The following is a 12,024-nucleotide window of genomic DNA, read 5'->3' on the forward strand; positions in this document are numbered from 1 at the left end:
TTATATAGGAGGATGAGTCGTGATTGTAGACGGCATGTTTGTAGTGTTGGCCATTGGAGTGTGTATAACATGTCTGAGACTGAAGAAGTGTTATGATATCTGTTGTGTACATATCTTGCTGCTCTGCTTTAGTTTTTTCTATTTGTTGTATTTGGCCAGTATTGTGTGGGTCCCAGATAGAGGAGCAGTACTCTAGTTTGGGTCTGACAAGTGCTTTATATGCGTGTTCTTTAATGTGTGGTATATTGATTGTGAGGTTTCGTTTTGGGAAACCTAGTGTTCTGTTTGCATTTGCGGTGATGTTGTTTATGTGTTTGTCCCATTGGAGGTTGTTTTGCAGTGTGAGGCCTAAGTATTTACTGTGTTTGACATGTTCAAGTGAGTGGTTATGGAGAGTGTAGTTCTGGTGGATTTTGTTGCTTTTGGTGGTAGTGGAGATGACTTTGCACTTGTCGGGGTGAAATTGCATTAGCCAGTCATGTTCCCATTGTCCTGCATTGTCAAGGACGTGTTGTAGTTTCTGTGTCTTCTTGTTTGTGTATGGTCTTGTAAATGATACTATCGTCTGCGAAAAGTCTAAGGGTGCTGTGTTTCATGTATTCATGTAGGTCGTTGATATATATTAAGAAAAGTATGGGGCCCAGACAGGTTCCTTGAGGGACTCCGGATGTTACTGGTATTTTGTATGAGTGTTTGCCCTAAAGTATTACTGTCTGGGTGCGATATGAAAGAAAATCTGTTATCCATGCATGTGTGTTACCTGTGATGCCGTAGTATTTGAGTTTGTACTGAAGGCGTTTGTGTGGTACTTTGTCAAAGGCTTTTGCAAAGTCCATGATTATGATGTCTGTCTGCGTGTTGTTGTTGTGGTTTTGTGTGAGGTCGTGTATGAACGTGGCCACTTGGGTTTCGCATGATCTGGAAGGTCTAAAGCCGTGTTGTTTGTCGTAAAGTATGTTGTTGTTTTCCAGATGTGACGTGGTGGCACTGGTGATAATATGTTCCATTAATTTGCATGTGATGCATGTGAGTGATATAGTCTGTAGTTTGCGGGATTGTATTTGTCGCCTTTTTTGTAAATGGGATTGTCATTTGCGTGTTTCCAGTCGTGTGGAAGTGTTCCTGTGGTGAGTGAGCATGTAAATATTTTTGTAAGGATAGGAGCTGTGATGTCTTTGAGTTCTTTCAATATTCTGCCATGAATGTTTTCGGGGCGAGTTGCTTTATGCGGGTTTATATTGTTCAGTAGTTTGTGTATGCCCTGTTGTGTTATGTGGATGTCTGGCATAATTGGGTGTGGTGAAAGACTTTTGTCAGGTATGGTTGTATTCTGTTCTTGTGTGAAAGCAGACTGAAATTGTTGGTTTAAGATGTTGGCTTTGTCAGTTGTGTCCGTCAATAGCTGTCCGTCTTTCCGTAGGGCTGTGATGTCAGAGTTCTCTTTCTTAGTTGTTTTTATGTAGGAGAAAATTTTTTTGGGATTGTGTTTTTTGTTAGGGTGTGAGGATCGAGGTTCGTCTATTGGTATGTCTGTTATCATTTTTTCTAAGTAGTTGAGGTATGCGTTTCTGGTTTGTTTTTGTAGTTCTGATTTTGTTGCTTTATATATGTGTTTGATTTCTGGTTTGGATTTATACTGTTTGTGTAAGTGTTTGGATTTGTTTATGAGTTGGCGAATGGGGTGGGTTATCCAAGGGAGTTTGGATTTGTGTGTGATGTGCTTGGTGGGTATGTTTTTGTCTATGGATTTGTTTAGTGTTGTTTTGAAGGAGTGCCAGATCTCCTCTATGTTGTCATTAGATCGTTCGTCCAGTTGTGTATTTAATTGGTATTTTCATGGTGTAATGTAGTTTGGGGAGAGGCCCAAGGAGGGGTCACTAGTGGACGCCATCCGGAGGGCTATGAAGGGAGATAAATATTATATATTCACTGTTTACAGTTGTCTAGGCAGAGACCTAGGAAAGGAGTATAAGTAGACGTCTTCTTTAAGGAAATCAAAATACACTAATATGTACATGGAGTGTGTCCAATAAGAACGTATGGCCCAAGAGACAGTGTGATGTACACTATTACAGGAGGCTGACTAAATTATACAATGATCAAATATAACAATACTATATTATGTATAGACATTCATCTTTAGAATAGGGTAAAATACCAGATATGTCCACACTCCGTCGACTATTCCTCATCGCCTCGTAAACCACAGATTTCCTAGGTGACAGTAGAGCATGCTCCATTGTCCCATCAGGTATTGATGAGTTTGATAACTGTGAGTTTGTTCTTTCCTTCCCTATAAAATTAAATTTATAAATTCTGATTATAGGTAAAAATCAGTAGGTAGTAATAGCCAAAAATACCAACAAATTGAATGCAGTTATTACTTAATTTGATACAACAACATTTACACTGAAATATAGATATTGTTTGATACTAACTCCTCACATTTACCTGAAACTATGACCTGGACGGTGATGAAATCCAGGGCCTTGGTAGCATATGTGGTGACTAGGTGGTTGAACTGCTCCAAAGTAAACCTCAAGATGGGGTTCTGAACTTTGACCTGATCTTTTTTGATAGTTTCATATGCTTTACCAGCAAGGTCAATCTGTGAGGTCAAGGTTGCATTAGATTAGACACATGGCAAATTTTATTTAGCTAACATATACTTACTGTATACACAATTGACATATTGTTATTATTATGTGTAACCTGTGGAAGTTAATTAACAACACAAGCCTTTGGTCTTTTAGAAAGTGTGGAATTTATTTCCCAATAAAACCTACAACACATAGAAACACTACACACTGACCGGAACTATTATTATACAAATAAAAAGGTAGGTTGGTTCACCAGACACAAGAATATTAAGTGTATCTACACGAGACAGACTTACCAGGGCTAGATACATGTACCGTATTTAACCCAATAAGCTCCCAGGACGTATAAAAAATTAAAAAGTGCGTAAAAAGGCAAAATCATTGCAATCCTATATAGTTTTGGTCTTTTTTATGCCAGGGTAATTGAACTTGAGGCCTCAAAAGGGGGAGGGGTGCTTATAGGGACATGGGCGCTTATTGAGTCGAAAATGGTATATCGAAGGGCACCTGTTCAATCTGATGGCAAAGATATGTGGGAATAAATTGGGATTAGGGCGAGTGATATGGAATGTGCAGGGATCTGGACGAGAAGTCCGTGCAACACTCTCATCCAATCTTTCCTCACTCACATGATGACATATAGCATGTGTACATGTACACTCACGACACATATGTGATTGACACTTATGTGTACCAAGTGCATTTGGGCTACATACGTTTATTGCTTGCATTTCAAAACTCAGGGCCCAAAATTTTTGCCCAAGTTTTGTTTCAAGGTTATTTATAAAATATTTTTGAGACTGATGTAATTTGGACCTGATACCTACCTTCATGTTCATGAGCAGTTGTTCGATGAGTAGAGCTGGAGATGACACCAGATGGCAGTACTCTCCTCGGACACTACTTGGTAAGCATAACAACACCTGGGTTAACAATTAAAACAATCTAAAATTAGCTTGTGGTACATACAGCTTTTCAAACATGGCAGGTATAGATGGAAATAATTTAAAATGAATTTCAGATTTGTTGTATTATTTTCAACATAGATGTACTGTAATCTAACTTTCTTTCTACTAAATTTTGGTTTCAAATCAAGTTCGCTGAGATCAATTTTAGCACATTCAAAGCCTGCATTAAAATATCTTTCAAATTTATAAAACTAAATGATAATTCGCAGAAATAAATTTTCGAAAATAATCCTTAATCATGAAAATCGCAAAAGTTAATCACACACAAAAGGAAGTGGTCAACAGTCTGTGTAATGTTTTAGATCAGTCATATCTAGTCCTTTATATAATGACAGTATATGAATATAACTATTATATCACTATTATTGTAATATTAGATTATATATACTCACCTTGGCTCCCATATGTATCATTTTGAGTTGGTCTTTTTTATCATCTGGTAATAATGGTTTTAGCTGAGTGATGATGTAACTAGCTATAAACAGAACATCCCTCTGATTGGCTAGTTTTTCCAGGAGTTTTTGACATAGAGCCAGACATTCATCAGACGATATCACTTTAACCCCCTCCAAAACCTGTCAAAGTAAACATCTAACTTTAACCCCTTCCAAAACTGGTCAAAATAAACATATCTAACTTTAAGCCCCTCCAAAACCTGTCAAAGTAAATATATCTATTACTACTTGGTAAAGTAAACATATCGATCACAACTAAAACTAAGTTAAAGTAAATATATCTATTACAACTCGGTAAAGTAAATATGTCTATTAAAACTTGGTAAAGTAAATATATCTATCACAACTAAAACTAAATTAAAGTAAATATATCTATTACAACTCGGTAAAGTAAATATATCTATTACAACTAAAACTAAGTTAAAGTAAATATATCTATTAAAACTCCGTAAAGTAAATATATCTATTAAAACTCCGTAAAGTAAATATATCGATCACAACTAAAACTAAGTTAAAGTAAATATATCTATTACAACTCGGTAAAGTAAACATATTTATTAAAACTTGTCCCACAATATATCTTTGCACTATCAAATAGAGATCATTGCACACAGAAAGGGTTACTGATGATGGAATGTTCAGCATACCTAAGCCCCAATATGTACTTACCAAAAATGCTTTGTTGTTTTCTGAAGGCTGTGAAGGCTTCTGTTCTAACAAGGAAATCACTTGATGTTCTACCACATCCTACAATACATACTCACAACATTTACTTCATGCTACATCACCGGTAGGTCTCAGCAGTGTTTGATTTTATGAGCCCAAGCAAGGCCAACACTTCAACAGTCACGGGAAATCACCATAGATCATTAGGATATCTATATTTCATAGAAATACATTACAAGGAGAATTGCACTGAACAAGTAGTGAAAGTAATTCTGCATCAATCTGAGAATATTTCATTTCTTCACCCAAATCAACTTACTAGGTACTTCTCATCTGGATACTTTACATGACCACACCATATCTTTGCAGTTTCATAATCGCCTGCTTTCAACAGTACCACCAGGGTTTCCTCAGGGGAGATAACTTCTGGACATAGAAGGTTTCGCCAGTCAGTAAACTTATCTAGAGATGTATGGTAGCCCTTCCTGTCATCCATGTCTGTGTAGTCTGTAGTCTTCATGGCCAGTCTGAACTGTAGGTTCTTAGCACACTCAGTGATCTAAACACACAAGGCCAACATCATTTAAATACTTAATTCAACTTAAATTTGCTTCTGTTCTTTTCTCAGAAAAAAAGTAAATGTCGTGACCATTACGGTAGCAATCCAAGGAAAATGAAACTAGTCTGTTTCCCTAGTTAACACTACCCTTCCAGTCTTGTATTACATATTAAGTGTAGATTGTAATTACATAATAAAATAGTGTTTGGAATGGTCAGTGTGTCAAAGGACCTAAACAATTCATGTGTTGAATATGGAAACAGGTTGACATATCAATGTAGAAGACATACTTTGAAACAAGTTAAAGGAAATCAAAATAACTTTTGAGAACAAACGGGACTTCCAAAGTATCTGCTATTCATTTTCCGATTGTAGGTATGACACAAGTGTAAATTATTGTAGGAAAATGTTAATAGTGTAATTATTTCCTGTGACAAATCCTGAATGAGGTGCATACAGATCTACATGTAGTTCAGAAAACCAATGATTATGAAAAGAATCTTAACTTCTTTAATCAATGTCTAATCCAATATGACTACAGTGTTTCTTGTAATTTCTTTGCAAGTACAAATGCTTCTACAGTTTTTAAAATTGCTTATATGGGTTTAAAAAAGTGCTTCTAGGGGTCGTACAATTATTGTAAAAAATGCTTCTACTCCTGGTACGACATCAAATTAAATTACTTCTATGGGTGGTCCCTCTAAAAGCAAGCTGGAGTCCTGGGATGGGGTAGATTTTTTACTGGAAAAGCCCTCACCTATGTTTTTGATATATATTTCAGGTAAAGTTTAGATATGTGACACTAATTCTATAAATCTACCAGTACATAGCTAGCCTACATACTCACCCTGTTGTACATGTTGAGTTCCTTTAGTTTATTTTGAATTACACCAATGATCTGTTGTGACATCAGAGAATGGTGACACATTTGGAACAGTTCCATGTTATGGTCCATTGGCAGTTTCCTGTATATAGACATCAGTAGTCGGGTCATAGTAACAGGACACAGAAACCTGCTCAGATAGTTCATCACAGTGTCAGCTTCCTGTCTGGTTACCATGGCTACATCTTTGTTCTTTGTCTTGTGGAATACAGTATTGATTAGACATGTGAGTGAAAAGTCATACAGAGAACAGAAAGAGTGAGTCTCTCTGAGCAGTGGAGGTGGTAGACTTTTGAGGACAAGCAGAATCTCGGACCACTTCCTGTCCAGCAGGAGGTCATTCAGTATGGAGATGACCACTGACTGGAACTGCCAGTTACCAGGCAGGTTTAACATGCATGCCTTCACCTTCTCAGAGAAGTTACTGGTGATTAACTTAAGTAGTGAGTCTCTACCTCTCAATATCTCAGGGTCCTCAGCACCAGCGATAGGTATGACGTAGTTCAACAGGTGGCGCTTCAGTGTCGGGTACTCATCGGTTAATTTCTGATAACGGTAGCTTCTGATGTCCATCAAACTCATTTCTGATTGTGATCTATCTCTTAGACTCTCACTCTTAGTGAAATAATCCATCTCCATGTGATCCTCAATGTCATCAAGGTCATCTGAACACACAAGACTGACCAAGGTCGCCACCAGGGGGCACTCTGTTTTAATGTAGTCCAGGGTTACAGGGGTCAGCTGATAGGAGGGGGCAACGGGTGACTTTGGGTTAGACAAGCTACGGCTTTTATCTATAGAGAGTGACAGGTTTTTAGGTAAAGAGGTGATACGTCTGTGACCTTTAACCTTTTGTGATTGGTCTTGTAATACTGAGAAATCAAATGCAACCATAAAGTTGGTCTTGTAAGATGTCACACCCATTTGGAATGGTAACTCCTTCCTGCCTGACATATCTGTCAATCAAAACAAAATAAAGCACAATGTCATTATCAAAACACCTCAAACACACTTGTGAAAAGATTTAAAGCAAATTAATGAAATGTTTCATTTCTGCCCTAACCTAAGTAATTTTGAATTCCCATCTGACAGGGATGCTACTCATCAAATAGAATTATGTAAAATCTATTGTTTCTATAAGAGAAAAGGAGATGTATATCAATTGAGTCAAGTTGACTTATTTTAATCTACCCTACCCCTCATGCCTTTCAGAGATGAGGCCCACAATCTGTAGGATGGACTGATGAACTTAATTTAAAATGGAAATGACATGTTTTGTGTAACTACTATGGAGACTGTCCAGAACCGTATCACTGACCTATATTCTCTGAGTAACCATGCACACTATCCAGACTGATTAGCTCCTGCAATGCCTCCTGGGTAGGGCCAGTCATGTGACCTGCTATGATGTTGATGATGCCTTCATTTCGAGCATTCAGCTCCTGTTCCTGGTCACTGCTAAAATCTCGTTTATACCACATCATCAACTCTGGGATTGTCACCTGTCAAAGTGGTATTGTAAAGGGACATATTTAAACAGTAAGTGAATTAATATTATCTCAGATTAACCAGTCGTGTCTAATGTATTCAGTGGTCGATCAAACTTTGTAGTATGGTATTACTTACAGTTTTACGGTCCTTGTCCACTAACACAGTATGGTCTAGGTATTTGTTCATGGCCGTCTCCAGCTGGTTCTTCAGTAACTCAGGTAACAACACCTACACACAATAAAGAGCTACATTACATGTACTGATATAAACATGGGGGGAAATGTTGATCTATATCCAATTATATTTACACAGCCAAATTGATCTAACCACAAGTTTCAAAATGTAGCTATCACAATTCTACCAAAATCACAAAACCATCTGGACAAGTGATTATTTTTACATTTACTGGTATCATTTTGGTCAAATTAGTTGTACAAAATGTTACATGTACAACTATGAATGAAACAGATTTTGATGTGATTTAGCAGCAGTCTTCAGACCAACTGATAACCAGAGCAATACAAGAGGCCCAATGGGCCTGTATCACTCACCTGTTTCAGGCAGAGAAAACAAGCTACTAACTTGAAGACTTTAGATTGGAACTTAGTCTATTTATTTCTACAGTAAGGATTTTTAAAAATTTGCTACAATTCCCATATTTGGCCCCACCTGTCAAACCCCTGGGGGACAAGACCAACCTATAATTCCCCTATCTGGCCCGCCCCTTAGGCGCCTGCTGGACCAGACCAATCGTTTATTCAAAATTGGTTCCCCTTTACCCAAGGAAGCTTAAGGAAGGTCAATATCCAATCAGCCATCCATGACTAGTAGGAATTTTGCAAAAAGTTGGGGGACGACAAATGCCGCGCCATGACATAAGCTCATCAACAAGGTGAGCTAATAATATTTATGATACATACAAGGACATAGTCATTCAGATCCCCCGCCAATGGAGATATCAAAGCTGAAGTAAGTTTGATTGTGGAGACTTATGTGTATGAAAAAACAAGAGGCCCATGGGCCTAAACGGTCATCTGACTCATGGCACAAAACAACAAAGTCACAGTATAAAGTATTGGTTAACGATTAATATAAACAATACAAGGAACTCCTTAGTTGAATATGTAAGTTTCTGAAATAGGTAAATGTCATTTGTTGAACAAACTTTGTAGCCCTTCATCCATATATGGTTGTAACCCATTCAAGGATTAATATGAGGAGTCGTCAGATTTTAAAGCCAAATTTCAGCAAAGCTCCCATTTTGGACCTCCGCCGTACTATCCCCATGGGTCTTAGCTCGGTCCTTTATAAAATATGATTGTCCTCACCTAAAGTTCCCCCTTCTGAATCAATTAAAACCCCTATAGACCAATTTTCATTGAGATCGGAGACTGAAACCTGAAAACAGGAAGTGGGCCAGTGGCCATCTTGGAATACCAAAATCTTTACGAAAATGTTTTCATGTTGTTCGGCATCAATTAAAACCCCTATAGACCAATTTTCATTGAGATCAGAGACTGAAACCTTAAAACAGGAAGCAGGCCAGCGGCCATCTTGGAATACCAAAAATCTTTAAGAAAATGTTGTATGTTGTTCGGCATCAATTAAAACCCCTATAGACAAATTTTTCATTGAGATCGCAGACCGAAACCTGAAAACAGGAATTGGGACAGCTAAAATTAAGAAAATTTGCCATTTTGGGGCCCCACCCCTCAGCCCCTAGGGGTCAGACCAGACTCATTTATATACAAGAGGCCCATGGGCCTTAACGGTCACCTGAGTTAGAATATATAATGAAACAAATAATGAAACAAATTAAAGACATATAAACACTATATGCTGGGCCTTGAAGTTGGTCAGTGATTTATAAATTTGACTTTTAAGACTATGAAGAGTATTTGCTTCCATCAAACCTGTGAACTTAGAGGTATTTTTTGAAATTTTAATCATTTTGACCCTGTTTGGTCCTACCCCTCTGGTCCCCCAGGGGGTCATCGAGGACGGATATGGATGTTAAAATGCTATATCTTAGGCTTATAATTCTAATCAAGTTTGACTAATTTCCTACGAAAATTGGGCAAATAATGTTCACAAATATGTTTTTCCTATATAAACTAAAGTAAACTTGACCCCTCTCCAGGGGGTAACGTGAGACCCCAAGGTCATATAATTCACAATTTTATAAAACACCTTAAGACCTTTCCATCTATAATTATTTGATTCTACTATATCCAGAATTTTAGAAGATTTTTGAAGTTTTAGCCTATTTGACCCTTTTTTTGTCCCGCCCCTCTGCCCCCAGGGGGTCGGCCAGGACCAATGTGGATATGATATTAAAATGCTATCTCAGGCTAATAATTCTAACCAAGTTTGACTCATTTCCTATGAAAATTGAGCAAAAAATGCTCATTAATGTGTTTTTCCTATATAAACTATAGTAAACTTGACCCCCTCCCCAAGGGGAAACAGGACACCCCAGGGTCATATAATTTACAATTTTTATAAAAAAATTTTTAAGACCTTTTCATCTATAAAGTGTATTTGATTATACCATTTCCAGAATTTTAAAAGAATATTTTTGAAGTTTTAGCCTATTTGACCTTTTTTGGCCCCGCCCCTAGGCCCCCAGGGGGTCGGCCTGGACCAATATGGATATGATATTAAAATGCTATCTCAGGCTAATAATTCTAACCAAGTTTGACTCGTTTCCAATGAAAATTGAGCAAAACATGTTCATAAATGTGTTTTCCCTATATAAACTATAGTAAACTTGACCCTCTCCCCAGGGGGAAACGTAAAGACCCCAGGGTCATATAATTCACAATTATTGTAAAGGACCTTAAGACCTTTCTATCTATGAAGAGTATTTGATTTGTATAATTCACAATTTAATCATAAGACCTTAAGACCTTTCTATTTATGAAAAGTATTTGATTCTACCATTTCCAGAATTTCAGAAGAAGATTTTTGAAGTTTTAGCCTATTTGACCCCTTTTGAGCCCCGCCCCTCTGCCCCCAGGGGGTCAGTCATAGAAAACTTGTTAATAGGATTAAATGGCCATCTTATACTGATAATTCTGACAACATTTGACTCATTTCCTATTACAAATGACCAAATAATGCGCAAAAATGTGTTTTCCCAATATAAACTATAGTAAACTTAACCCCCTCCCCAGGGGGAAACTAGAGACCCTAGTGTCATATAATTCACAATTTTTGTAAAGGACCTTAATACCTTTCTATCTATGAAGAGTATTTGATTCTACCACATCTGTGAGTAGAGAAAAAGATTTTTGAAATTTTACTAAATTTTACCCCTTTTGGTCCCTCCTACAGCCCCCTGGGGGGTGGGGACCATATAATTCACAATTTTGATTGGCCTTATGCCTTAGAAGGTTTGTGCAAAATTTCATTGAAATTTCTTCAGCAGTTTTGGAGAAGAAGACGAAAATGTAAATTGTTTATGGACATACGACGACGGACGACGGACGACGCACGACAACGGACAAAAGGCAATTAGAATAGGTCACTTGAGACTTCGTCTCAGGTGACCTAAAAATATGATTGTCCTTCCCCAATGATGTTTCACACCAAATATGGATGAAATTCATCCAAGGATGAAGGAGGAGTAGGATTTTAAAGCTAAAATTAAGAAAATTTGCCCTTTTGGGGCCCCATCCCTAAGCCCCTAGGGGTCAACAAGGCTCATTCATATAAAATATGATTGTCCTTCCCCAATGACGTTTCACACCAAATATGGATGAAATCCATCCAAGGATGAAGGAGGAGTAGGGTTTTAAAGCCAAAATTAAGAAAATTTGCACTTTTGGGGCCCCACCCCTCAGCCCTAGGGGTCGGACCAGGCTCATTTATATAAAATATGATTGTCCATCCACAATGATGTTTCACAACAAATATGGATGAAATCCATCAAAGGATGAAGGAGGAGTAGGATTTTAAAGCTAAAATTAAGAAAATTTGCCCTTTTGGGGCCCTATCCCTCAGCCCCTAGGGGTTGGACCAGGCTCATTTATATAAAATATGATTGTCCGTCCCCAATGATGTTTTCACACCAAATATGGATGAAATTCATCCAAGGATGAAGGAGGAGTAGGGTTTTAAAGCCAAAATTAAGAAAATTTGCCCTTTTGGGGCCCCACCCCTCAGTCCCTAGGTGTCGGACCAGGCTCATTTATATAAAATATGATTGTCCTTCCCCAATGATGTTTCACACCAAATATGGATGTAATCCACTAAAGGGTTAAGGAGGAGTAGGCTTTTGTATAAATAGTCTTACGCACGACGCACGACGACGGACGAAACACGATGACAATAGGTCATCCTGACCTTCGGTCAGATGACCTAAAAATATAATTGTCCTTCCCTAATAATGTTTCACACC

The 12,024-nt window shown here is 37.7% G+C and overlaps 1 protein-coding gene across 1 annotated transcript in view; it reads right to left on the reverse strand.

Annotated features, from left to right (window-relative positions):
- Positions 1-12,024, reverse strand: part of LOC138319280 (uncharacterized) — a 99,276-nt gene that overhangs the window by 25,689 nt on the left and 61,563 nt on the right. Inside the window, exons 21-27 of the mRNA XM_069262324.1 lie at positions 6,096-7,087; positions 5,009-5,248; positions 4,693-4,770; positions 3,961-4,143; positions 3,428-3,523; positions 2,452-2,608; positions 2,159-2,293 (exon numbers count right to left, since the gene is read on the reverse strand). Coding sequence (XP_069118425.1) covers positions 2,159-2,293; positions 2,452-2,608; positions 3,428-3,523; positions 3,961-4,143; positions 4,693-4,770; positions 5,009-5,248; positions 6,096-7,087 — 1,881 coding nt within the window. The remainder of the gene's footprint in view (positions 1-2,158; positions 2,294-2,451; positions 2,609-3,427; positions 3,524-3,960; positions 4,144-4,692; positions 4,771-5,008; positions 5,249-6,095; positions 7,088-12,024) is intronic.

The sequence above is a fragment of the Argopecten irradians genome, chromosome 3 (genome assembly GCF_041381155.1).
Source record: "Argopecten irradians isolate NY chromosome 3, Ai_NY, whole genome shotgun sequence".
Taxonomy (NCBI): domain Eukaryota; kingdom Metazoa; phylum Mollusca; class Bivalvia; order Pectinida; family Pectinidae; genus Argopecten; species Argopecten irradians.